The sequence below is a fragment of the Mustelus asterias genome, unplaced genomic scaffold, assembly GCF_964213995.1.
Source record: "Mustelus asterias unplaced genomic scaffold, sMusAst1.hap1.1 HAP1_SCAFFOLD_1488, whole genome shotgun sequence".
NCBI classification, from domain to species: Eukaryota; Metazoa; Chordata; class Chondrichthyes; order Carcharhiniformes; family Triakidae; genus Mustelus; species Mustelus asterias.
The window spans coordinates 4,700-32,689 of NW_027591433.1; the positions used below are offsets into that span (position 1 = coordinate 4,700).

General features: G+C 52.9%; 1 protein-coding gene across 1 annotated transcript in view; it reads left to right on the forward strand.

Moving 5' to 3' along the window:
* Positions 1-383: 383 nt before the first annotated feature.
* The window catches only part of LOC144488354 (solute carrier family 25 member 44-like), an 84,623-nt gene continuing 57,016 nt past the window's right edge, over positions 384-27,990 (forward strand). Inside the window, exons 1-2 of the mRNA XM_078206403.1 lie at positions 384-504; positions 18,281-18,940. Coding sequence (XP_078062529.1) covers positions 18,319-18,940 — 622 coding nt within the window. The 5' untranslated portion in view covers positions 384-504; positions 18,281-18,318. The remainder of the gene's footprint in view (positions 505-18,280; positions 18,941-27,990) is intronic.

Genomic DNA, 27,990 nt, shown 5'->3' on the forward strand with positions numbered 1-27,990 from the left:
TTTGGTGGAAGTCGGATATTTCTGTTGATTCTAGGAATTTTGGGGGCTTTAAGAAGCTTTGGGATATTTGGATTATTTGCAAATTTGGATTTTTGTGGGGGTTTAGGATTTTGTGCGAATTTGGATTTTTTTTCAAAAGTTGCACTTTTGAATATTTGTTTTTTTTTAAAATTTGAATTTTTGAAAATTTGAATTTTTGAAAATTTGTATTTTTGAAAATTTTGAATTTTGAATATCTTGATTTTTGAAAATTTGGAAGTTTGGAGGAGTTTGGAAACAATTGTCGTTTTTAAGAAGTTTTTGCATCCTAGGGGCGGGGCTAGCACTGACCCGGATGTGGGAACATTTCCGTTTCCGCCAAAGACAAAGGGGCGGGGCTACTAGCAGCCACGCCCCCAAGCGAAGCTGGTTGGCGAAGACTGAGAATCCGCACTCCTGATTGGGGCAGAGAGAAGCCAATCAGTCTCCGCCCTCTTCCTGGATACAAAAAACATCGAGAAAAAGGTAAAACAAATCTCCAAAACCTGTAACAATCTCACCCTAAAACTGTCCCAGTGTCAGACTGGGGTACAGCACTGTCCCAGTGTCAGACTGAGGTACAGCACTGTCTCTGTATAACACTGGGGTACAGCACTGTCTCTGTATAACACTGGGGTACAGGTGGGGACGGGTCTGTCACTGTATAACACTGGGGTACAGTACTGGTGGGGACGGGTCTGTCTCTGTATAACACTGGGGTACAGTAGTGTCCCTGTGTAACACTGGGGTACAGTACTGGTGGGGACGGGTCTGTCACTGTATAACACTGGGGTACAGTACTGGTGGGGACGGGTCTGTCACTGTATAACACTGGGGTACAGTACTGGTGGGGACGGGTCTGTCACTGTATAACACTGGGGTACAGTACTGGTGGAGACGGGTCTGTCGCTGTATAACACTGGGGTACAGTACTGGTGGGGACGGGTCTGTCACTGTATAACACTGGGGTACAGTACTGGTGGGGACGGGTCTGTCACTGTATAACACTGGGGTACAGTACTGGTGGAGACGGGTCTGTCGCTGTATAACACTGGGGTACAGTACTGGTGGGGACGGGTCTGTCACTGTATAACACTGGGGTACAGTACTGGTGGGGACGGGTCTGTCACTGTATAACACTGGGGTACAGTACTGGTGGAGACGGGTCTGTCGCTGTATAACACTGGGGTACAGTACTGGTGGGGACGGATCTGTTGCTGTATAACACTGGGATACAGCACTGTCTCTGTATAACACTGGGGTACAGTACTGGTGGGGACGGGTCTGTCGCTGTGTAACACTGGGGTACAGTACTGGTGGGGACGGATCTGTTGCTGTATAACACTGGGGTACAGTACTGGTGGGGACGGATCTGTTGCTGTACAACACTGGGGTACAGTACTGGTGGGGACGGGTCTGTCACTGTATAACACTGGGGTACAGTACTGGTGGGGACGGGTCTGTCGCTGTGTAACACTGGGGTACAGTACTGGTGGGGACGGATCTGTTGCTGTATAACACTGGGGTACAGTACTGGTGGGGACGGATCTGTTGCTGTACAACACTGGGGTACAGTACTGGTGGGGACGGGTCTGTCACTGTATAACACTGGGGTACAGTACTGGTGGGGACGGGTCTGTCTCTGTATAACACTGGGGTACAGTACTGGTGGGGACAGGTCTGTCACTGTATAACACTGGGTTACAGTACTGGTGGGGACGGGTCTGTCGCTGTATAACACTGGGGTACAGTACTGGTGGGGATGGGTCTGTCGCTGTATAACACTGGGGTACATTACTGGTGGGGACGGGTCTGTTGCTGTATAAGACTGGGGTACAGTACTGGTGGGGACGGGTCTGTCACTGTATAACACTGGGTTACAGTACTGGTGGGGACGGGTCTGTCGCTGTAGAACAGTGGGGTACATTACTGGTGGGGACGGGTCTGTTGCTGTATAAGACTGGGGTACAGTACTGGTGGGGATGGGTCTGTCGCTGTATAACACTGGGGTACATTACTGGTGGGGACGGGTCTGTTGCTGTATAAGACTGGGGTACATTACTGGTGGGGACGGGTCTGTTGCTGTATAACACTGGGGTACAGTACTGGTGGGGACGGGTCTGTCACTGTATAACACTGAGGTACAGTACTGGTGGGGACGGGTCTGTCACTGTATAACACTGAGGTACAGTACTGGTGGGGACGGGTCTGTCACTGTATAACACTGGGGTACAGTGCTGGTGGGGACGGGTCTGTCACTGTATAACACTGGGGTACAGTACTGGTGGGGACGGGTCTGTCACTGTAGAACACTGGGGTACAGTACTGGTGGGGACGGGTCTGTCACTGTAGAACACTGGGGTACAGTACTGGTGGGGACGGGTCTGTCACTGTAGAACACTGGGGTACAGTACTGGTGGGGACGGGTCTGTCACTGTAGAACACTGGGGTACAGTACTGGTGGGGACGGGTCTGTTGCTGTATAAGACTGGGGTACAGTACTGGTGGGGACGGGTCTGTCACTGTATAACACTGGGGTACAGTACTGGTGGGGACGGGTCTGTCACTGTATAACACTGGGATACAGCACTCTCTCAGTATAACACTGGGGTACAGTAGTGTACCTGTGTAACACTGGGGTACAGTACTGGTGGGGACGGGTCTGTCGCTGTGTAACACTGGGGTACAGTACTGGTGGGGACGGGTCTGTTGCTGTATAACACTGGGGTACAGTACTGGTGGGAATGGGTTGTCACTGTATAACACTGGGATACTGTACTGTCCCAATGTCACACTGGGGTACACCATTGTCTGAGCATCACACTGGTGTACAGCACTGTTCCAGTGTCACACTGGGGTATAGTAGTGTCACTGTATAACACTGGGATACAGTACTGGTGGGAACGGGTCTGTCACTGTATAACACTGGGGTACGGTACTGGTGGGGACGGGCCTGTCACTGTATAACACTGGGGTACAGTATTGGTGGGAATGGGTCTGTCGCTGTATAACACTGGGGTACCGTACTGGTGGGGGTGGATCAGTCACTGTATAACACTGGGATACAGTACTGGTGGGGACGGATCTGTCACTGTATAACACTGGGATACAGCACTGTCTCTGTATAACACTGGGGTACGGTACTGGTGGGAAGGGTCTGTCACTGTATAACACTGGGGTACAGTACTTCTGGGGACGGGTCTGTCGCTGTATAACACTGGGGTACTGTACTGGTGGGGACGGGTCTGTCACTGTATAACACTGGGGTGCAGTACTGGTGGGGACGGGTCTATGTCTGTATAACACTGGGGTACAGTACTGGTGGGGACAGGTCCATCGCTGTATAACACTGGGGTACAGTGCTGGTGGTGACGGGTCTGTCACTGTATAACACTGGGGTACAGTACTGCTGGGGACGGGTCTGTCGCTGTATAACACTGGGGTACAGTACTGGTGGGGACGGGTCTGTCACTGTATAACACTGGGGTACAGTACTGGTGGGGACGGGTCTGTCACTGTATAAAACTGGGGTACAGTACTGATGGGAACGGGTCTGTCGCTGTATAACACTGGGGTACAGTACTGGTGGGGACGGGTCTGTCACTGTATAACACTGGGATACAGCACTCTCTCAGTATAACACTGGGGTACAGTAGTGTCCCTGTGTAACACTGGGGTACAGTACTGGTGGGGACGGGTCTGTCGCTGTGTAACACTGGGGTACAGTACTGGTGGGGACGGGTCTGTTGCTGTATAACACTGGGGTACAGTACTGGTGGGAATGGGTTGTCACTGTATAACACTGGGATACTGTTCTGTCCCAATGTCACACTGGGGTACACCATTGTCTGAGCATCACACTGGTGTACAGCACTGTTCCAGTGTCACACTGGGGTATAGTAGTGTCACTGTATAACACTGGGAACAGGAGTGTCACCGTGTAACACTGCGGTACAGTACTGGTGGGGATGGGTCTGTCGCTGTATAACCCTGGGGTACAGGACTGGTGGGGACGGGTCTGTCACTGCATAACACTGGGATACAGCACTGTCTCTGTATAACACTGGGGTACAGTACTGGTGGGGACGGGTCTGTCGCTGTATAACACTGTGGTACAGTACTGGTGGGACGGGTCTGCCACTGTATAACACTGGGGTACAGTACTGGTGGGGACGGGTCTGTCACTGTATAACACTGGGATACAGTACTGGTGGGGACGGGTCTGTCACTGTGTAACACTGGGGTACGGTACTGGTGGGGACGGGCCTGTCACTGTATAACACTGGGGTACAGTATTGGTGGGAATGGGTCTGTCGCTGTATAACACTGGGATACAGCACTGTCTCTGTATAACACTGGGGTACAGTACTGGTGGGAACGGGTCTGTCACTGTATAACACTGGGGTACAGTACTGGTGGGGACAGGTCTGTCGCTGTATAACACTGGGGTACAGTACTGCTGGGGACGGGTCTGTCGCTGTATAACACTGGGGTACGGTACTGGTGGGGACGGGTCTGTCACTGTATAACACTGGGGTACAGTACTGGTGGGGACGGGTCTGTGTCTGTATAACACTGGGGTACAGTACTGGTGGGGACAGGTCCGTCGCTGTATAACACTGGGGTACAGTGCTGGTGGTGACGGGCCTGTCACTGTATAACACTGGGGTCCAGTACTGGTGGGGACGGGTCCGTCGCTGTATAACACTGGGGTACGGTACTGGTGGGGATGGGTCTGTCACTGTATAACACTGGGGTACAGTACTGGTGGGGACGGGTCTGTCACTGTATAAAACTGGGGTACAGTACTGATGGGAACGGGTCTGTCGCTGTATAACACTGGGGTACAGTACTGGTGGGGACGGGTCCGTCGCTGTATAATACTGGGGTACAGTACTGCTGGGGACGGGTCTGTCGCTGTATAACACTGGGGTACGGTACTGGTGGGGACGGGTCTGTCACTGTATAACACTGGGGTACAGTACTGGTGGGGACGGGTCTGTCACTGTATAACACTGGGGTACAGTACTGGTGGGGACGGGTCTGTCACTGTATAACACTGGGGTACAGTACTGGTGGGGACGGGTCTGTCACTGTATAACACTGGGGTACAGTACTGGTGGGGACGGGTCTGTCACTGTATAACACTGGGGTACGGTACTGGTGGGGACGGGTCTGTCACTGTATAACACTGGGGTACAGTACTGGTGGGGACAGGTCTGTCACTGTATAACACTGGGGTACGGTACTGGTGGGGACGGGTCTGTCACTGTATAACACTGGGGTACAGTGCTGGTGGGGACGGGTCTGTCACTGTATAACACTGGGGTACGGTACTGGTGGGGACGGGTCTGTCACTGTATAACACTGGGGTACAGTACTGGTGGGGACGGGTCTGTCACTGTAGAACACTGGGGTACAGTACTGGTGGGGACGGGTCTGTCACTGTAGAACACTGGGGTACAGTACTGGTGGGGACGGGTCTGTCACTGTAGAACACTGGGGTACAGTACTGGTGGGGACGGGTCTGTCACTGTATAACACTGGGGTACAGTACTGGTGGGGACGGGTCTGTCACTGTATAACACTGGGGTACAGTACTGGTGGGGACGGGTCTGTCACTGTATAACACTGGGATACAGCACTCTCTCAGTATAACACTGGGGTACAGTAGTGTACCTGTGTAACACTGGGGTACAGTACTGGTGGGGACGGGTCTGTCGCTGTGTAACACTGGGGTACAGTACTGGTGGGGACGGGTCTGTTGCTGTATAACACTGGGGTACAGTACTGGTGGGAATGGGTTGTCACTGTATAACACTGGGATACTGTACTGTCCCAATGTCACACTGGGGTACACCATTGTCTGAGCATCACACTGGTGTACAGCACTGTTCCAGTGTCACACTGGGGTATAGTAGTGTCACTGTATAACACTGGGATACAGTACTGGTGGGAACGGGTCTGTCACTGTATAACACTGGGGTACGGTACTGGTGGGGACGGGCCTGTCACTGTATAACACTGGGGTACAGTATTGGTGGGAATGGGTCTGTCGCTGTATAACACTGGGGTACCGTACTGGTGGGGGTGGATCAGTCACTGTATAACACTGGGATACAGTACTGGTGGGGACGGATCTGTCACTGTATAACACTGGGATACAGCACTGTCTCTGTATAACACTGGGGTACGGTACTGGTGGGAAGGGTCTGTCACTGTATAACACTGGGGTACAGTACTTCTGGGGACGGGTCTGTCGCTGTATAACACTGGGGTACTGTACTGGTGGGGACGGGTCTGTCACTGTATAACACTGGGGTGCAGTACTGGTGGGGACGGGTCTATGTCTGTATAACACTGGGGTACAGTACTGGTGGGGACAGGTCCGTCGCTGTATAACACTGGGGTACAGTGCTGGTGGTGACGGGTCTGTCACTGTATAACACTGGGGTACAGTACTGCTGGGGACGGGTCTGTCGCTGTATAACACTGGGGTACAGTACTGGTGGGGACGGGTCTGTCACTGTATAACACTGGGGTACAGTACTGGTGGGGACGGGTCTGTCACTGTATAAAACTGGGGTACAGTACTGATGGGAACGGGTCTGTCGCTGTATAACACTGGGGTACAGTACTGGTGGGGACGGGTCTGTCACTGTATAACACTGGGATACAGCACTCTCTCAGTATAACACTGGGGTACAGTAGTGTCCCTGTGTAACACTGGGGTACAGTACTGGTGGGGACGGGTCTGTCGCTGTGTAACACTGGGGTACAGTACTGGTGGGGACGGGTCTGTTGCTGTATAACACTGGGGTACAGTACTGGTGGGAATGGGTTGTCACTGTATAACACTGGGATACTGTTCTGTCCCAATGTCACACTGGGGTACACCATTGTCTGAGCATCACACTGGTGTACAGCACTGTTCCAGTGTCACACTGGGGTATAGTAGTGTCACTGTATAACACTGGGAACAGGAGTGTCACCGTGTAACACTGCGGTACAGTACTGGTGGGGATGGGTCTGTCGCTGTATAACCCTGGGGTACAGGACTGGTGGGGACGGGTCTGTCACTGCATAACACTGGGATACAGCACTGTCTCTGTATAACACTGGGGTACAGTACTGGTGGGGACGGGTCTGTCGCTGTATAACACTGGGGTACAGTACTGGTGGGGACGGGTCTGTCACTGTATAACACTGGGATACAGTACTGGTGGGGACGGGTCTGTCACTGTGTAACACTGGGGTACGGTACTGGTGGGGACGGGCCTGTCACTGTATAACACTGGGGTACAGTATTGGTGGGAATGGGTCTGTCGCTGTATAACCCTGGGATACAGCACTGTCTCTGTATAACACTGGGGTCCGGTACTGGTGGGAAGGGTCTGTCATTGTATAACACTGGGGTACGGTACTGGTGGGGACGGGTCTGTCACTGTATAACACTGGGGTACGGTACTGGTGGGGACGGGTCTGTCACTGTATAACACTGGGGTACAGTACTGCTGGGGACGGGTCTGTCGCTGTATAACACTGGGGTACGGTACTGGTGGGGACGGGTCTGTCACTGTATAACACTGGGGTGCAGTACTGGTGGGGACAGGTCCGTCGCTGTATAACACTGGGGTACGGTACTGCTGGGGACGGGTCTGTCGCTGTATAACACTGGGGTACGGTACTGGTGGGGACGGGTCTGTCACTGTATAACACTGGGGTGCAGTACTGGTGGGGACAGGTCCGTCGCTGTATAACACTGGGGTACAGTGCTGGTGGTGACGGGTCTGTCACTGTATAACACTGGGGTACAGTACTGCTGGGGACGGGTCTGTCGCTGTATAACACTGGGGTACAGTACTGGTGGAGACGGGTCTGTCACTGTATAACACTGGGGTACAGTACTGGTGCGGACGGGTCTGTCACTGTATAAAACTGGGGTACAGTACTGATGGGAACGGGTCTGTCGCTGTATAACACTGGGGTACAGTACTGGTGGGGACGGGTCCGTCGATGTATAACACTGGGGTACAGTACTGCTGGGGACGGGTCTGTCGCTGTATAACACTGGGGTACGGTACTGGTGGAGACGGGTCTGTCACTGTATAACACTGGGGTACAGTACTGGTGGGGACGGGTCTGTCACTGTATAACACTGGGGTACAGTACTGGTGGGGACGGGTCTGTCACTGTATAACACTGGGGTACAGTACTGGTGGGGACGGGTCTGTCACTGTATAACACTGGGGTACGGTACTGGTGGGGACGGGTCTGTCACTGTATAACGCTGGGGTACAGTACTCGTGGGGACGGGTCTGTCACTGTATAACACTGGGGTACGGTACTGGTGGGGACAGGTCTGTCACTGTATAACACTGGGGTACGGTACTGGTGGGGACGGGTCTGTCACTGTATAACACTGGGGTACAGTACTGCTGGGGACGGGTCTGTCGCTGTATAACACTGGGGTACGGTACTGGTGGGGACGTGTCTGTCACTGTATAACACTGGGGTACAGTACTGGTGGGGACGGGTCTGTCACTGTATAACACTGGGGTACAGTACTGGTGGGGACGGGTCTGTCACTGTATAACACTGGGGTACAGTACTGGTGGGGACGGGTCTATGTCTGTATAACACTGGGGTACAGTACTGGTGGGGACAGGTCCGTCGCTGTATAACACTGGGGTACAGTGCTGGTGGTGACGGGTCTGTCACTGTATAACACTGGGGTACAGTACTGCTGGGGACGGGTCTGTCGCTGTATAACACTGGGGTACAGTACTGGTGGGGACGGGTCTGTCACTGTATAACACTGGGGTACAGTACTGGTGGGGACGGGTCTGTCACTGTATAAAACTGGGGTACAGTACTGATGGGAACGGGTCTGTCGCTGTATAACACTGGGGTACAGTACTGGTGGGGACGGGTCTGTCACTGTATAACACTGGGATACAGCACTCTCTCAGTATAACACTGGGGTACAGTAGTGTCCCTGTGTAACACTGGGGTACAGTACTGGTGGGGACGGGTCTGTCGCTGTGTAACACTGGGGTACAGTACTGGTGGGGACGGGTCTGTTGCTGTATAACACTGGGGTACAGTACTGGTGGGAATGGGTTGTCACTGTATAACACTGGGATACTGTTCTGTCCCAATGTCACACTGGGGTACACCATTGTCTGAGCATCACACTGGTGTACAGCACTGTTCCAGTGTCACACTGGGGTATAGTAGTGTCACTGTATAACACTGGGAACAGGAGTGTCACCGTGTAACACTGCGGTACAGTACTGGTGGGGATGGGTCTGTCGCTGTATAACCCTGGGGTACAGGACTGGTGGGGACGGGTCTGTCACTGCATAACACTGGGATACAGCACTGTCTCTGTATAACACTGGGGTACAGTACTGGTGGGGACGGGTCTGTCGCTGTATAACACTGGGGTACAGTACTGGTGGGGACGGGTCTGCCACTGTATAACACTGGGGTACAGTACTGGTGGGGACGGGTCTGTCACTGTATAACACTGGGATACAGTACTGGTGGGGACGGGTCTGTCACTGTGTAACACTGGGGTACGGTACTGGTGGGGACGGGCCTGTCACTGTATAACACTGGGGTACAGTATTGGTGGGAATGGGTCTGTCGCTGTATAACACTGGGATACAGCACTGTCTCTGTATAACACTGGGGTCCGGTACTGGTGGGAAGGGTCTGTCATTGTATAACACTGGGGTACGGTACTGGTGGGGACGGGTCTGTCACTGTATAACACTGGGGTGCAGTACTGGTGGGGACAGGTCCGTCGCTGTATAACACTGGGGTACGGTACTGCTGGGGACGGGTCTGTCGCTGTATAACACTGGGGTACGGTACTGGTGGGGACGGGTCTGTCACTGTATAACACTGGGGTGCAGTACTGGTGGGGACGGGTCTGTCACTGTATAACACTGGGGTGCAGTACTGGTGGGGACAGGTCCGTCGCTGTATAACACTGGGGTACGGTACTGCTGGGGACGGGTCTGTCGCTGTATAACACTGGGGTACGGTACTGGTGGGGACGGGTCTGTCACTGTATAACACTGGGGTGCAGTACTGGTGGGGACAGGTCCGTCGCTGTATAACACTGGGGTACAGTGCTGGTGGTGACGGGTCTGTCACTGTATAACACTGGGGTACAGTACTGCTGGGGACGGGTCTGTCGCTGTATAACACTGGGGTACAGTACTGGTGGAGACGGGTCTGTCACTGTATAACACTGGGGTACAGTACTGGTGCGGACGGGTCTGTCACTGTATAAAACTGGGGTACAGTACTGATGGGAACGGGTCTGTCGCTGTATAACACTGGGGTACAGTACTGGTGGGGACGGGTCCGTCGATGTATAACACTGGGGTACAGTACTGCTGGGGACGGGTCTGTCGCTGTATAACACTGGGGTACGGTACTGGTGGGGACGGGTCTGTCACTGTATAACACTGGGGTACAGTACTGGTGGGGACGGGTCTGTCACTGTATAACACTGGGGTACAGTACTGGTGGGGACGGGTCTGTCACTGTATAACACTGGGGTACAGTACTGGTGGGGACGGGTCTGTCACTGTATAACACTGGGGTACGGTACTGGTGGGGACGGGTCTGTCACTGTATAACGCTGGGGTACAGTACTCGTGGGGACGGGTCTGTCACTGTATAACACTGGGGTACAGTACTCGTGGGGACGGGTCTGTCACTGTATAACACTGGGGTACGGTACTGGTGGGGACAGGTCTGTCACTGTATAACACTGGGGTACGGTACTGGTGGGGACGGGTCTGTCACTGTATAACACTGGGGTACAGTACTGGTGGGGACAGGTCCGTCGCTGTATAACACTGGGGTACAGTACTGGTGGGGATGGGTCTGTCACTGTATAACACTGGTGTGCAGTACTGGTGGGGACGGGTCTGTCGCTGTATAACACTGGGGTACGGTACTGGTGGGGACGGGTCTGTCACTGTATAAAACTGGGGTACAGTACTGGTGGGGACGGGTCCGTCGCTGTATAACACTGGGGTACAGTACTGGTGGGGACGGGTCCGTCGCTGTATAATACTGGGGTACAGTACTGATGGGAACGGGTCTGTCGCTGTATAACACTGGGGTACAGTACTGGTGGGGACGGGTCTGTCACTGTATAAAACTGGGGTACAGTACTGGTGGGGACGGGTCCGTCGCTGTATAACACTGGGGTACAGTACTGGTGGGGACGGGTCCGTCGCTGTATAATACTGGGGTACAGTACTGATGGGAACGGGTCTGTCGCTGTATAACACTGGGGTACAGTACTGATGGGAACGGGTCTGTCGCTGTATAACACTGGGGTACAGTACTGGTGGGGACGGGTCCGTCGCTGTATAATACTGGGGTACAGTACTGCTGGGGACGGGTCTGTCGCTGTATAACACTGGGGTACGGTACTGGTGGGGACGGGTCTGTCACTGTATAACACTGGGGTACAGTACTGGTGGGGACGGGTCTGTCACTGTATAACACTGGGGTACAGTACTGGTGGGGACGGGTCTGTCACTGTATAACACTGGGGTACAGTACTGGTGGGGACGGGTCTGTCACTGTATAACACTGGGGTACAGTACTGGTGGGGACGGGTCTGTCACTGTATAACACTGGGGTACGGTACTGGTGGGGAGGGTCTGTCACTGTATAACACTGGGGTACGGTACTGGTGGGGACAGGTCTGTCACTGTATAACACTGGGGTACGGTACTGGTGGGGACGGGTCTGTCACTGTATAACACTGGGGTACAGTACTGGTGGGGACGGGTCTGTCACTGTATAACACTGGGGTACAGTACTGGTGGGGACGGGTCTGTCACTGTATAACACTGGGGTACAGTACTGGTGGGGACGGGTCTGTCACTGTATAACACTGGGGTACGGTACTGGTGGGGACGGGTCTGTCACTGTATAACACTGGGGTACGGTACTGGTGGGGACAGGTCTGTCACTGTATAACACTGGGGTACAGTACTGGTGGGGACGGGTCTGTCACTGTATAACACTGGGGTACAGTACTGGTGGGGACAGGTCTGTCACTGTATAACACTGGGGTACAGTACTGGTGGGGACGGGTCTGTCACTGTATAACACTGGGGTACGGTACTGGTGGGGACGGGTCTGTCACTGTGTAACACTGGGGTACAGTACTGGTGGGGACGGGTCTGTCACTGTGTAACACTGGGGTACGGTACTGGTGGGGACGGGTCTGTCACTGTGTAACACTGGGGTACGGTACTGGTGGGGACGGGTCTGTCACTGTATAACACTGGGGTACGGTACTGGTGGGGACGGGTCTGTCACTGTGTAACACTGGGGTACAGTACTGGTGGGGACAGGTCTGTCACTGTATAACACTGGGGTACAGTACTGGTGGGGACGGGTCTGTCACTGTATAACACTGGGGTACGGTACTGGTGGGGACGGGTCTGTCACTGTATAACACTGGGGTACGGTAATGGTGGGGACAGGTCTGTCATTATCGATTGTTATATTCATGCGGGATGAACCATTTCGGACTGTGTTGAGGAGTATTTCAGGGTAGGCGATGGCCTAGTGGTATTATTGCTAGACTATTAATCCAGAAACTCAGCTAATGTTCTGGGGGACCCGGGTTCGAATCCCCACCACGGCAGACGGTGGAATTTGAATTCATAAAAAAATATCTGGAATTACAAATCTCCTGATGACCCATTGTCGATTGTCGGAAAAACCTGCCTGGTGCACTAATGTCCTTTGGGGAAGGAAATCTGTCGTCCTTACCTGGTCTGGCCTACATGTGACTCCAGAGCCACAGCAATGTGGGTGACTCAATTGATTTGGTTTTGATTTGATTTTTTATTGTCACATGTATTGGGACACAGTGAAAAGTATTGTTTCTTGCGCGCTATGCAGACAAAGCATACCGTTCATAGAGTACATAGATTTGATTTATTATTAGAACATAGAACATAGAAAAACTACAGCACAAACAGGCCCTTCGGCCCAGAAGTTGCGCCGGTCATGTCCCTACCTACCGAGGCTTAGATATAGGCTTACCTATAACCCTCAATCCTATTAAGTCCCATGTACTCATCCAGAGGTCTCTTAAAAGACCCTATCGAGTTTGCCTCCGGCACCACTGACGGCAGCCGATTCCACTCGCCCACCACCCTCTGTGTGAAAAACTTACCCCTGACATCTCCTCTGTACCTACCCCCCAGCACCTTAAACCTGTGTCCTCCCGTAGCAGCCATTTCAGCCCTGGGAAAAAGCCTCTGAGAATCCACCCGATCTATACCTCTCAACATCTTCTACACCTCTATCAGGTCACCTCTCATCCTTCGTCTCTCCAAGGAGAAAAGACCGAGCTCCCTCAGCCTGTCCTCATAAGGCATGCCAACCAATCCAGGCAACATCCTTGTAAATCTCCTCTGCACCCTTTCAATCATTTCCACATCCCTCCTGTTATGAAGCGACCAGAACTGAGCACAGTACTCCAAGTGGGGTCTGACGAGGGTCTTATAAAGCTGCATCATTATCTCCCGACTCCGAAACTCAATCCCTCGATTGATAAAGGCCAGCACACCATACGCCTTCTTAACCACCTCCTCCACCTGCGAGGCCGATTTAAGAGTCCTCTGGACCCAGTCCCCAAGGTCCTTCTGATCCTCTACACTGCTAAGAGTCTTACCCTTGGTATTATGCTCCTTCATCCCATTTGACCTGCCAAAATGGACCACTACACATTTATCCGGGTTGAAGTCCATCTGCCACTTCTCCGCCCAGTCTTGCATCCTATTATTGTCACATGTATTGGGATACAGTGAAAAGTATTGTTTCTTGCGCGCTATACAGACAAAGCATACCATTCATAGAGTACATAGATTTGATTTATTATTGTCACATGTATTGGGATACAGTGAAAAGTATTGTTTGTTGCGCGGTATACAGACAAAGCATACCGTTCATCGAGTACATAGATTTGATTTATTATTGTCACATGTATTGGGATGCAGTGAAAAGTATTGTTTCTTGTGCACTATGCAGACAAAGCATACCGTTCATAGAGAAGGAAAGGAAAGGGTGCAGAATGTAGTGTTACAGTCACAGCTAGGGTGTAGAGAAAGATCAACTTAGTGCAGGGTAGGTCCATTCAAAAGTCTGATGGCAGCAGCAGGGAAGAAGCTGTTCTTGAGTCGGTTGGTCCGTGACCTCAGACTTTTGTATCTTTTTCCCGACGGAAGAAGGTTGAAGAGAGAATGTCCGGGGTGCGTGGGGTCCTTGATTATGCTGGCTGCTTTTCCCGAGGCAGTGGGAAGTGTAGACAGAATCAATGGATGGGAGGCTGGTTTGTGTGATGGATTGGGCTACATTCATGACCCTTTGTAGTTCCTTGCGGTCTTGGGCAGAGCAGGAGCCATACCAAGCTGTGATACAACCAGAAAGAATGCTTTCTATGGTGCATCTGTAAAAGTTGGTGAGAGTCGTAGCTGACATGCCAAATTTCCTTAGTCTTCTGAGAAAGTAGAGGTGTTGGTGGGGCTTTCTTAACTATAGTGTCGGCGTGGGGGGGGACCAGGACAGGTTGTTGGTGATCTGGACACCTAAAAACTTGAAGCTCTCGACCCTTTCTACTGCGTCCCCGTTGATGTAGACAGGGGCATGTTCTCCTTTACGCTTCCTGAAGTCGATGACAATCTCCTTCGTTTTGTTGACATTGAGGGAGAGATTATTGTTGCCGCACCAGTTCACCAGATTCTCTATTTCATTCCTGTTCTCCGTCTCGTCATTGTTTGAGATCCAACCCACTGCGGTGGTGTCGTCAGCAAACCTGAAGATGGAGTTGGAGGGGAAGTAAGGATGGGCAATAAATGCTGGCCAGCCAGCGATGCCCGTGTCCCATGGGTGAATAAAAGAATCTATTCCTTCACCCAGAGGGTGGTGAATGTCTGGAATTCGCTACCACGGGAAGCAGGCGCCAAAACATTGTATGTTTTCAAGAAGGAATAGATATAGCTCTTGGTGTGAAGGGGATCAAAGGATAATGGAGTGAAGGTGGGATTAGGTAACTGAGTTCGATGATCCTAATGAACGGGGAGGTATGACTCAAAGGGCTGAATGGCCTACTCCTGCTTCTATTTTCTCTGTTCCTCTATTCCGTCTATGGCATTCCATTCTTATTTGTTCTATAATTCCCTGGACAAAGTCTGTCCCTATCTTAAATATAGGATTACCTGAGCTGTCCGACAGTCCTCTGACACTGCACCGATCTTTAATTAATCATTAAATATAAATCATCATTCCTGTGCCATCTTTTCAAATACGTGGAAGCAATCTGTTCCTGCCGGGGACTTTGTCCCCTTTTGAGTTTTATTTTGCTGAGTACTTTTTAATTTGAAGTTAACCCATCACCTTGCCTGTCTCGCTGTTCGCTGTCATGTCTGCATGCTCTGTCTCCGTGCCAAATACTGAAGTGTAAAAATGATTTCTGTGGTCATTTGTAGGATTGTCACACCTGGGGGCACGGTGGCACAATGGTTAACGCTGCTGCCTCACAGCGCCAGGGACCCGGGTTTGATTCCCGGCTCGGGTCACTGTCTGTGTGGAGTCTGCACATTCTCCCCCCCCCCCCCGCCGTGTCTGCATGGGTTTCCTCCGGGTGCTCCGGTTTCCTCCCACAGTCCAAAGATGTACAGGTTAGGTGGATTGGCCGTGCTAAATTGCCCCTTCGTGTCCAAAGATGTGCGGGTTAGGTGGATTGGCCATGCTAAATTGCCCCTTAGTGACCAAACATGTGCAGGTTAGGTGGATTGGCCATGCTAAATTGCCCCTTAGTGTCCGAAGATGTCTAGGTTAGGTGGATTGACCGTGCTAAATTGCCCCTTAGTGTCCGAAGATGTCTAGGTTAGGTGGATTGACCGTGCTAAATTGCCCCTTAGTGTCCGAAGATGTCTAGGTTAGGTGGATTGACCGTGCTAAATTGCCCCTTAGTGTCCGAAGATGTCTAGGTTAGGTGGATTGACCGTGCTAAATTGCCCCTTAGTGTCCGAAGATGTCTAGGTTAGGTGGATTGACCGTGCTAAATTGCCCCTTAGTGTCCGAAGATGTGCAGGTTAGGTGGATTGGCCGTGCTAAATTGCCCCTTAGTGTCCGAAGATGTCTAGGTTAGGTGGATTGACCGTGCTAAATTGCCCCTTAGTGTCCGAAGATGTGCAGGTTAGGTGGATTGACCATGCTAAATTGCCGCTTAGTGTAACCTGAACAGGTGCCGGAGTGTAGCGACTGGGGGATTTTCACAGGAACTTCATTGCAGTGTTAATACAAGCCTACTTGTGACATTGTTTGAGAAAACAGAAATATTAAAGCTTGCCAGCACGGTGGCGCAGTGGTTAGCAGCGCCAGGGATCTGGTTCAATTCCCAGCTTGGGTCTCTTTAATTTCATTGCAGCGTTAATGTAAGCCTACCTTTTTTTTATTCATCCGTGGGACACGGGCGTCGCTGGTTGGGCCCAGCATTTGTTGCCCTTGGAGGGCAGTCGAGAGTCAACCACATTGCTGTGGCTCTGGAGTCACATGTAGGCCAGACCGGGGTAAGGACGGCAGACTTCCTTCCCTAAAGGGAACCAGATGGGTTTTTCCCACAATGGGTCATCAGTAGATTCTTAATCCCAGATATTTTTTATTGAATTCAAATTCCACCGTCTGCCGTGGCGGGATTCGAACCCGGGTCCCCCAGAACATTAGCTGAGTTTCTGGATTAATAGTCTAGCGATAACACCACCAGGCCGTCACCTCTCCTTGTGACACGAATAAATAAATTTGAACAATCACCTACCCTATCCGCTTGGTAAATTAACCCCTCTCCTCTCACACTCTCCCTCTCTCAGACCACTCCCTGCTTTGTTAGAAACCGCAGCGACTCACCAAGGCTCCTTCCACAGCACCTTCCAAACCCGCCACCTCTACCATCTAGAAGGACAGGGGGGGGCAGCAGACACATGGGGAACACCCCCACCTGCAAGTTCCCCCTCCGAGCCTCTCACCATCCCGACTTGGAAATAATATCGGCCGTTCCTTCACTGTGGCTGGGGTCAAAATCCCGGAACTCCCTCCCTAACAGCACTGTGGGTGTACCTACCCCACACACGGGGACTGACTGATGTCCAATAACAATCCTGGAACTCCCTCCCTAACAGCGCTGTGGGTGTAGCTACCCCACACACGGGGACTGACTGATGTCCAATAACAATCCTGGAACTCCCTCCCTAACAGCACTGTGGGTGTACCTACCCCACACACGGGGACTGACTGATGTCCAATAACAATCCTGGAACTCCCTCCCTAACAGCGCTGTGGGTGTACCTACCCCACACACGGGGACTGACTGATATCCAATCACAATCCAACTCTCCCTCCCGTAGCCGGAGCTACGGGATCAGGGTTGGGGAGGCTGGGTGGTGTGGGGGGCGATTGGATGAGGGGTGGGGGGGACGATTGGATCAGGGTTGGGGAGGCTGGGGGGGGGGGGTGGGGGGACGATTGGATCAGGGTTGGGGAGGCTCGGGGGGGGTGGGGGGGACGATTGGATCAGGGTTGGGGAGGCTGGGGGGGGTGGGGGGCGATTGGATGAGGGGTGGGGGGGGATTGGACGGGGGGTGGGGGGGACGATTGGATCAGGGTTGGGGAGGCTGGGGGGGGTGGGGGGACGATTGGATCAGGGTTGGGGAGGCTCGGGGGGAAGGGGGGGGACGATTGGATCAGGGTTGGGGAGGCTCGGGGGGAAGGGGGGGGGACGATTGGATCAGGGTTGGGGAGGCTCGGGGGGGGTGGAGGGCGATTGGATCAGGGTTGGGGAGGCTCGGGGGGAAGGGGGGGGACGATTGGATCAGGGTTGGGGAGGCTCGGGGGGAAGGGGGGGGACGATTGGATCAGGGTTGGGGAGGCTCGGGGGGAAGGGGGGGGACGATTGGATCAGGGTTGGGGAGGCTCGGGGGGAAGGGGGGGACGATTGGATCAGGGTTGGGGAGGCTCGGGGGGAAGGGGGGGGACGATTGGATCAGGGTTGGGGAGGCTGGGGGGGGGGTGGGGGGCGATTGGATGAGGGGTGGGGGGGGATTGGACGGGGGGTGGGGGGGACGATTGGATCAGGGTTGGGGAGGCTCGGGGGAAGGGGGGGGGATCGTTGCTGTCGATGGGGCCTCAGACGTTTGTGTTTCAGTTTGTCCAGGTCCCCGCGCGGGCGCGCTGCGTTCCAGCATGGAGGACAAACGGAAGATCCCCATCATCGAGTGGGAACATCTGGACAAGCGGAAGTTCTACGTTTTTGGTGTCTTCATGACGATGGCTATCCGTGTCAGCGTCTACCCCTTCACCCTCATCCGCACCCGCCTGCAGGTCCAGAAGGGCAAGAGCCTTTATGGGGGCACCTTTGACGCCTTTGCCAAGATCCTGAGGGCGGAGGGCATCTCGGGCCTGTACCGAGGCTTCCTGGTGAACACCTTCACCCTCATCTCGGGCCAGTGCTATGTCACCACCTACGAGCTGACCCGCAAGTACGTGGCGCAGTACAACGACAGCAACCTGGTCAAGTCGGTCATCGCTGGGGGCTCGGCCTCGCTGGTGGCTCAGAGCATCACCGTGCCCATCGACATCGTCTCGCAGCACCTGATGGTGCAGGGCCAGGCCATGGGACGCTTCCAGGAGCCGCCCCCGGGGGGCGCTGGCCGGCCCCACCACGTCATGGGCCGCACCAAAGAGGTGGTGGTGCAGATCTTCCGGCTGGACGGCCTGCGGGGCTTTTACCGGGGGTACGCTGCCTCGCTCCTCACCTACATCCCCAACAGCGCCCTGTGGTGGCCCTTCTATCACCTCTACACAGGTGGGTACAAACAACAAAGAAGATTCCAGCACAGGAACAGGCCCTTCGGCCCTCCAAGCCTGCACCGAGCGTGCTGCCCCTCTGAACTAAAACCCCCTACCCTTCCGGGGACCATATCTCTCTATTCCCATCCTGTTCATGTACTTGTCAAGACGCCCCTTAAAACTCACTACAGTATCTGCTTCCACTACCTCCCCCGGCAGCGAGTTCCAGGCACCCACCACTCTCTGTGTAAAAAAACTTGACTCGTACATCTCCTTTAAACCTTGCCCCTCGCACCTTAAACCTCTGTCCCTGAGGAATTCACTCTTCCACCCTGGGGAAAAAGCTTCTGACTATCCACTCTGCCTCTCATAATCTTGTAGACTTCTATCAGGTCGCCCCTCAACCTCCGTCGTTCCAGTGAGAACGAACCAAGTTTCTCCAACCTCTCCTCATAGCTAATGCCCTCCATACCAGGCAACATCCTGGTAAATCTTTTCTGTCCCCTCTCCAAAGCCTCCACACCCTTCTGGCAGTGTGGCGACTAGAATTGAACACTATATTCCAAGTGCAGCCTAACTAAGGTTCTATAAAGCTGCAACATGACTTGCCAATGTTTAAACTCAATGCCCCGGCCGATGACTACCTTCTCCGCCTGCATTGCCACTTTCAGTGACCTGTGTACCTGTACACACAGATCCCTCTGCCTATCAATACTCTGAAGGGTTCTGCCATTTACTGTATATTTCCCATCTGTATTAGACCTTCCAAAATGCATTACCTCCTGGGATCACTGACTGAGGGACCCACTGTGGGAACGGGTCTGTCACTTTTTTATAACACTGGGGGACAGTACTGCTGTGGATGGATCTGTCACTGTAAAACACTGGGGTACAGTACTGGTGGGGACGGGTCTGTCACTGTATAACACTGGGGTACAGTACTGGTGGGGACGGGTCTGTCACTGTATAACACTGGGGTACAGTACTGGTGGGGACGGGTCTGTCACTGTATAACACTGGGGTACAGTACTGGTGGGGGCGGGTCTGTCACTGTATAACACTGGGGTACAGTACTGGTGGGGGCGGGTCTGTCACTGTATAACACTGGGGTACAGTACTGGTGGGGGCGGGTCTGTCACTGTATAACACTGGGGTACAGTACTGGTGGGGACGGGTCTGTCACTGTATAACACTGGGGTACAGTACTGGTGGGGGCGGGTCTGTCACTGTATAACACTGGGGTACAGTACTGGTGGGGACGGGACTGTCACTGTATAACACTCGGATACAGTACTAGTGGGGACGGGTCTGTCACTGGAAACCACTGGGGTACAGTACTGGTGGGGACGGGTCTGTCACTGTGTAACACTGGGGTACAGTACTGGTGGGGACGGGTCTGTCACTGTATAACACTGGGGTACAGTACTGGTGGGGTCGGGTCTGTCACTGTATAACACTGGGGTACAGTACTGGTGGGGACGGGTCTGTCACTGTATAACACTGGGGTACAGTACTGGTGGGGGCGGGTCTGTCACTGTATAACACTGGGGTACAGTACTGGTGGGGACGGGTCTGTCACTGTGTAACACTGGGGTACAGTACTGGTGGGGACGGGTCTGTCACTGTATAACACTGGGGTACAGTACTGGTGGGGGCGGGTCTGTCACTGTATAACACTGGGGTACAGTACTGGTGGGGACGGGTCTGTCACTGTGTAACACTGGGGTACAGTACTGGTGGGGACGGGTCTGTCACTGTATAACACTGGGGTACAGTACTGGTGGGGACGGGTCTGTCACTGTATAACACTGGGGTACAGTACTGGTGGGGTCGGGTCTGTCACTGTATAACACTGGGGTACAGTACTGGTGGGGACGGGTCTGTCACTGTATAACACTGGGGTACAGTACTGGTGGGGGCGGGTCTGTCACTGTATAACACTGGGGTACAGTACTGGTGGGGACGGGTCTGTCACTGTATAACACTGGGGTACAGTACTGGTGGGGGCGGGTCTGTCACTGTATAACACTGGGGTACAGTAGAACATAGAACATAGAAAAGCTACAGCAAAACAGGCCCTTCGGCCCACAAGTTGCGCCGATCATGTCCCTACTAGGCTTACCTATAACCCTCTATCTTCCTAACGTCCGTGAACTTATCCAAAAGTCTCTTAAAAGACCCTATCCAATCCGCCTCCACCACCACTACCGGCAGCCGATTCCACACAGCCACCACCCTCTGAGTGAAAAACTTACCCCTAACATCTCCTCTGTACCTACTCCCCAGCACCCTAAACCTGTGACCTCTCGTAGCAGCCATTTCAGCCCTGGGTAAAAGCCTCTGAGAATCCACTCTATCAATACCTCTCAACATCTTATACACCTCTATCAGGTCACCTCTCATCCTTCGCCTCTCCAAGGAGAAAAGACCTAGCTCTCTCAACCTATCCTCATAAGGCATGCCATCTAATCCAGACAACATCCTTGTAAATCTCCTCCGCACCCTTTCTATGGCTTCCACATCCTTTCTGTAATGAGGCGACCAGAACTGGGCACAGTACTCCAGGTGGGTCTGACCAGGGTCCTATACAGCTGCAGCATTATCTCCCGATTTCTAAACTCAATTCCTCTATTGATGAAGGCCAGTATTCCATACGCCTTCTTAACCAGACTCTACCTCCGACGCTGCTTTGAGTGTCCTATGAACCCGGACCCCAAGATCCTTCTGATCTTCCACACTGCCAAGCATCTTACCCTTAATATTATATTCTTCCATCCTATTCGACCTGCCAAAATGAACCACTACACACTTATCTGGGTTGAAGTCCATCAGCCACTTCTCCGCCCAGTCTTGCATCTTATCTATGCCACGTTGCAACTGCTGACATCCCTCTACACTATCCACAACACCACCAACCTTTGTGTCATCAGCAAACTTGCCAACCCATCCTTTCACTTCCTCATCCAGGTCATTTATAAAAATCACAAAGAGCAAGAGTCCCAGAACAGATCCCTGGGGCACTCCACTGGTGACCGACCTCCATGCTGAAAAAGACCCATTCTACAACCACTCTTTGCCTTCTGTGGACAAGCCAGTTCTGAATCCACAAAGCAATGTCCCCTTGTATCCCATGCCCCTTCACTTTCTCAATAAGCCTTGCATGGGGCACCTGATCAAACACCTTGCTGAAATCCATATAAACTACATCTACCGCTCTTCCCTCGTCTATGTGTCTAGTTACATCTTCAAAAAATTCAGTTAGGCTCGTAAGGCATGATCTGCCTTGGACAAAGCCGTGCTGGCTATTTCTGATCATACTATTCCTCTCCAGATGATCATAAATCCTGCCTCTCAGGATCTTCTCCATCAACTTACCAACCACTGAGGTTAGACTCACTGGTCTATAATTTCCAGGGCTATCTCTTCTCCCTTTCTTGAATAACGGAACCACATCCGCAATCCTCCAATCCTCCGGAACCTCTCCCGTGTCCATTCATGATGCAAAGATCATCGCCAGAGGCTCAGCAATCCCCTCCCCCGCCTCCCACAGTAACCTGTATAACACTGGGTATAGTACTGGTGGGGACGGGTCTGTCACTGTATAACACTGGGGTACAGTACTGGTGGGGACGGGTCTGTCACTGTATAACGCTGGGGTACAGGACTGGTGGGGACGGGTCTGTCGCTGTATAACACTGGGGTACAGTGCTGGTGGGGACGGGTCTGTCGCTGTATAACGCTGGGGTACAGTACTGGTGGGGACGGGTCTGTCACTGTATAACACTGGGGTACAGTGCTGGTGGGGACAGGTCTGTCACTGTATAACACTGGGGTACAGTACTGGTGGGGACGGGTCTGTCACTGTATAACGCTGGGGTACAGTACTGGTGGGGACGGGTCTGTCGCTGTATAACACTGGGGTACAGTGCTGGTGGGGACGGGTCTGTCGCTGTATAACACTGGGGTACAGTACTGGTGGGGACAGGTCTGTCACTGTATAACAATGGGGTACAGTACTGGTGGGGACGGGTCTGTCACTGTATAACAGTGGGGTACAGCACTGGTGGGGACGGGTCTGTCACTGTATAACACTGGGGTACAGTACTGGTGGAGACAGGTCTGTCACTGTATAACACTGGGGTACAGTACTGGTGGGGACGGGTCTGTCACTGTATAACACTGGGGTACAGTACTGGTGGAGACAGGTCTGTCACTGTATAACACTGGGGTACAGTACTGGTGGGGACGGGTCTGTCACTGTATAACACTGGGGTACAGTTCTGGTGGGGACGGGTCTGTCACGGTATAACACTGGTGTACAGTACTGGTGGGGACGGGTTTGTCACTGGATAACACTGGGGTACAGTACTGGTGGGGACGGGTCTGTCACTGGATAACACTGGGGTACAGTACTGGTGGGGGCGGGTCTGTCACTGTATAACACTGGGGTACAGTACTGGTGGGGGCGGGTCTGTCACTGTATAACACTGGGGTACAGTACTGGTGGGGGCGGGTCTGTCACTGTATAACACTGGGGTACAGTACTGGTGGGGACGGGTCTGTCACTGTATAACACTGGGGTACAGTACTGGTGGGGGCGGGTCTGTCACTGTATAACACTGGGGTACAGTACTGGTGGGGACGGGACTGTCACTGTATAACACTCGGATACAGTACTAGTGGGGACGGGTCTGTCACTGGAAACCACTGGGGTACAGTACTGGTGGGGACGGGTCTGTCACTGTGTAACACTGGGGTACAGTACTGGTGGGGACGGGTCTGTCACTGTATAACACTGGGGTACAGTACTGGTGGGGTCGGGTCTGTCACTGTATAACACTGGGGTACAGTACTGGTGGGGACGGGTCTGTCACTGTATAACACTGGGGTACAGTACTGGTGGGGGCGGGTCTGTCACTGTATAACACTGGGGTACAGTACTGGTGGGGACGGGTCTGTCACTGTGTAACACTGGGGTACAGTACTGGTGGGGACGGGTCTGTCACTGTATAACACTGGGGTACAGTACTGGTGGGGGCGGGTCTGTCACTGTATAACACTGGGGTACAGTACTGGTGGGGACGGGTCTGTCACTGTGTAACACTGGGGTACAGTACTGGTGGGGACGGGTCTGTCACTGTATAACACTGGGGTACAGTACTGGTGGGGACGGGTCTGTCACTGTATAACACTGGGGTACAGTACTGGTGGGGTCGGGTCTGTCACTGTATAACACTGGGGTACAGTACTGGTGGGGACGGGTCTGTCACTGTATAACACTGGGGTACAGTACTGGTGGGGGCGGGTCTGTCACTGTATAACACTGGGGTCCAGTACTGGTGGGGACGGGTCTGTCACTGTATAACACTGGGGTACAGTACTGGTGGGGGCGGGTCTGTCACTGTATAACACTGGGGTACAGTAGAACATAGAACATAGAAAAGCTACAGCAAAACAGGCCCTTCGGCCCACAAGTTGCGCCGATCATGTCCCTACTAGGCTTACCTATAACCCTCTATCTTCCTAACGTCCGTGAACTTATCCAAAAGTCTCTTAAAAGACCCTATCGAATCCGCCTCCACCACCACTACCGGCAGCCGATTCCACACAGCCACCACCCTCTGAGTGAAAAACTTACCCCTAACATCTCCTCTGTACCTACTCCCCAGCACCCTAAACCTGTGACCTCTCGTAGCAGCCATTTCAGCCCTGGGTAAAAGCCTCTGAGAATCCACTCTATCAATACCTCTCAACATCTTATACACCTCTATCAGGTCACCTCTCATCCTTCGCCTCTCCAAGGAGAAAAGACCTAGCTCTCTCAACCTATCCTCATAAGGCATGCCATCTAATCCAGACAACATCCTTGTAAATCTCCTCCGCACCCTTTCTATGGCTTCCACATCCTTTCTGTAATGAGGCGACCAGAACTGGGCACAGTACTCCAGGTGGGTCTGACCAGGGTCCTATACAGCTGCAGCATTATCTCCCGATTTCTAAACTCAATTCCTCTATTGATGAAGGCCAGTATTCCATACGCCTTCTTAACCAGACTCTACCTCCGACGCTGCTTTGAGTGTCCTATGAACCCGGACCCCAAGATCCTTCTGATCTTCCACACTGCCAAGCATCTTACCCTTAATATTATATTCTTCCATCCTATTCGACCTGCCAAAATGAACCACTACACACTTATCTGGGTTGAAGTCCATCAGCCACTTCTCCGCCCAGTCTTGCATCTTATCTATGCCACGTTGCAACTGCTGACATCCCTCTACACTATCCACAACACCACCAACCTTTGTGTCATCAGCAAACTTGCCAACCCATCCTTTCACTTCCTCATCCAGGTCATTTATAAAAATCACAAAGAGCAAGAGTCCCAGAACAGATCCCTGGGGCACTCCACTGGTGACCGACCTCCATGCTGAAAAAGACCCATTCTACAACCACTCTTTGCCTTCTGTGGACAAGCCAGTTCTGAATCCACAAAGCAATGTCCCCTTGTATCCCATGCCCCTTCACTTTCTCAATAAGCCTTGCATGGGGCACCTGATCAAACACCTTGCTGAAATCCATATAAACTACATCTACCGCTCTTCCCTCGTCTATGTGTCTAGTTACATCTTCAAAAAATTCAGTTAGGCTCGTAAGGCATGATCTGCCTTGGACAAAGCCGTGCTGGCTATTTCTGATCATACTATTCCTCTCCAGATGATCATAAATCCTGCCTCTCAGGATCTTCTCCATCAACTTACCAACCACTGAGGTTAGACTCACTGGTCTATAATTTCCAGGGCTATCTCTTCTCCCTTTCTTGAATAACGGAACCACATCCGCAATCCTCCAATCCTCCGGAACCTCTCCCGTGTCCATTCATGATGCAAAGATCATCGCCAGAGGCTCAGCAATCCCCTCCCCCGCCTCCCACAGTAACCTGTATAACACTGGGTATAGTACTGGTGAGGACGGGTCTGTCACTGTATAACACTGGGGTACAGTACTGGTGGGGACGGGTCTGTCACTGTATAACGCTGGGGTACAGGACTGGTGGGGACGGGTCTGTCGCTGTATAACACTGGGGTACAGTGCTGGTGGGGACGGGTCTGTCGCTGTATAACGCTGGGGTACAGTACTGGTGGGGACGGGTCTGTCACTGTATAACACTGGGGTACAGTGCTGGTGGGGACAGGTCTGTCACTGTATAACACTGGGGTACAGTACTGGTGGGGACGGGTCTGTCACTGTATAACGCTGGGGTACAGTACTGGTGGGGACGGGTCTGTCGCTGTATAACACTGGGGTACAGTGCTGGTGGGGACGGGTCTGTCGCTGTATAACACTGGGGTACAGTACTGGTGGGGACAGGTCTGTCACTGTATAACAATGGGGTACAGTACTGGTGGGGACGGGTCTGTCACTGTATAACAGTGGGGTACAGCACTGGTGGGGACGGGTCTGTCACTGTATAACACTGGGGTACAGTACTGGTGGAGACAGGTCTGTCACTGTATAACACTGGGGTACAGTACTGGTGGGGACGGGTCTGTCACTGTATAACACTGGGGTACAGTACTGGTGGAGACAGGTCTGTCACTGTATAACACTGGGGTACAGTACTGGTGGGGACGGGTCTGTCACTGTATAACACTGGGGTACAGTACTGGTGGGTACAGGTCTGTCACTGTATATCACTGGGGTACAGTACTAGTGGAGACGGGTCTGTCGCTGTATAACACTGGGGTACAGTACTGGTGGGGACGGGTCTGTCACTGTATAACACTGGGGTACAGTTCTGGTGGGGACGGGTCTGTCACGGTATAACACTGGTGTACAGTACTGGTGGGGACGGGTTTGTCACTGGATAACACTGGGGTACAGTACTGGTGGGGACGGGTCTGTCACTGGATAACACTGGGGTACAGTACTGGTGGGGTCGGGTCTGTCACTGTGTAACACTGGGGTACAGTACTGCTGGGGACGGGTCTGTCGCTGTATAACACTGGGGTACAGTGCTGGGGGGGATGGGGCTGTCACTGTATAACACTGGGGTACAGTACTGGTGGGGTCGGGTCTGTCGCTGTATAACACTGGGGTACAGTACTGGTGGGGATGGGTCTGTCACTGTATAACAGTGGGGGACAGTACTGGTGGGGACGGGTCTGTCACTCTAACACTGAGGGACAGAACTGGTGGGGACGGGTCTGTCGCTGTTTAACACTGGGGTACAGTACTGGTGGGGATGGGTCTGTCGCTGTATAACAGTGGGGGACAGTACTGGTGGGGACGGGTCTGTCACTCTGTAACACTGAGGTACAGAACTGGTGGGGACGGGTCTGTCGCTGTTTAACACTGGGGTACAGTACTGGTGGGGACGGGTCTGTCACTGTATAACACTGGGGTACAGTACTGGTGGGGACGGGTCTGTCACTGTATAACACTGGGGTACAGTACTGGTGAGGACGGGTCTGTCACTGTATAACACTGGGGTACAGTACTGGTGAGGACGCATCTGTCACTGTCTTGCGCTGGGGTACAGAACTGGTGGGGACAGGTCTGTCACTGTATAACACTGGGGTGCAGTACAGGTGGGGACAGGTCTGTCACTGTATAACACTGGGGTGCAGTACTGGTGGGGACAGGTCTGTCACTGAATAACACTGGGGTACAGTGCTGATGGGGACGGGTCTGTCTCTGTATAACACTGGGTTACAATACAGGTGCGGACGGGTCTGTCTCTGTATAACACTGGGGTACAGTACTGGTGGGGACGGGTCTGTCTCTGTATAACACTGGGGTACAGTACTGTGGGGACGGGTCTGTCACTGTATAACACTGGGGTGCAGTACTGGTGGGGACAGGTCTGTCACTGTACAACTCTGTGGTACAGTACTGATGGGGACGGGTCTGTCGCTGAATAACACTGGGGTACAGTGCTGATGGGGATGGGTCTGTCGCTGTATAACACTGGGGTACAGTACTGATGGGGACGGGTCTGTCGCTGAATAACACTGGGGTACAGTACTGATGGGGACGGGTCTGTCACTGTATAACACTGGGGTACAG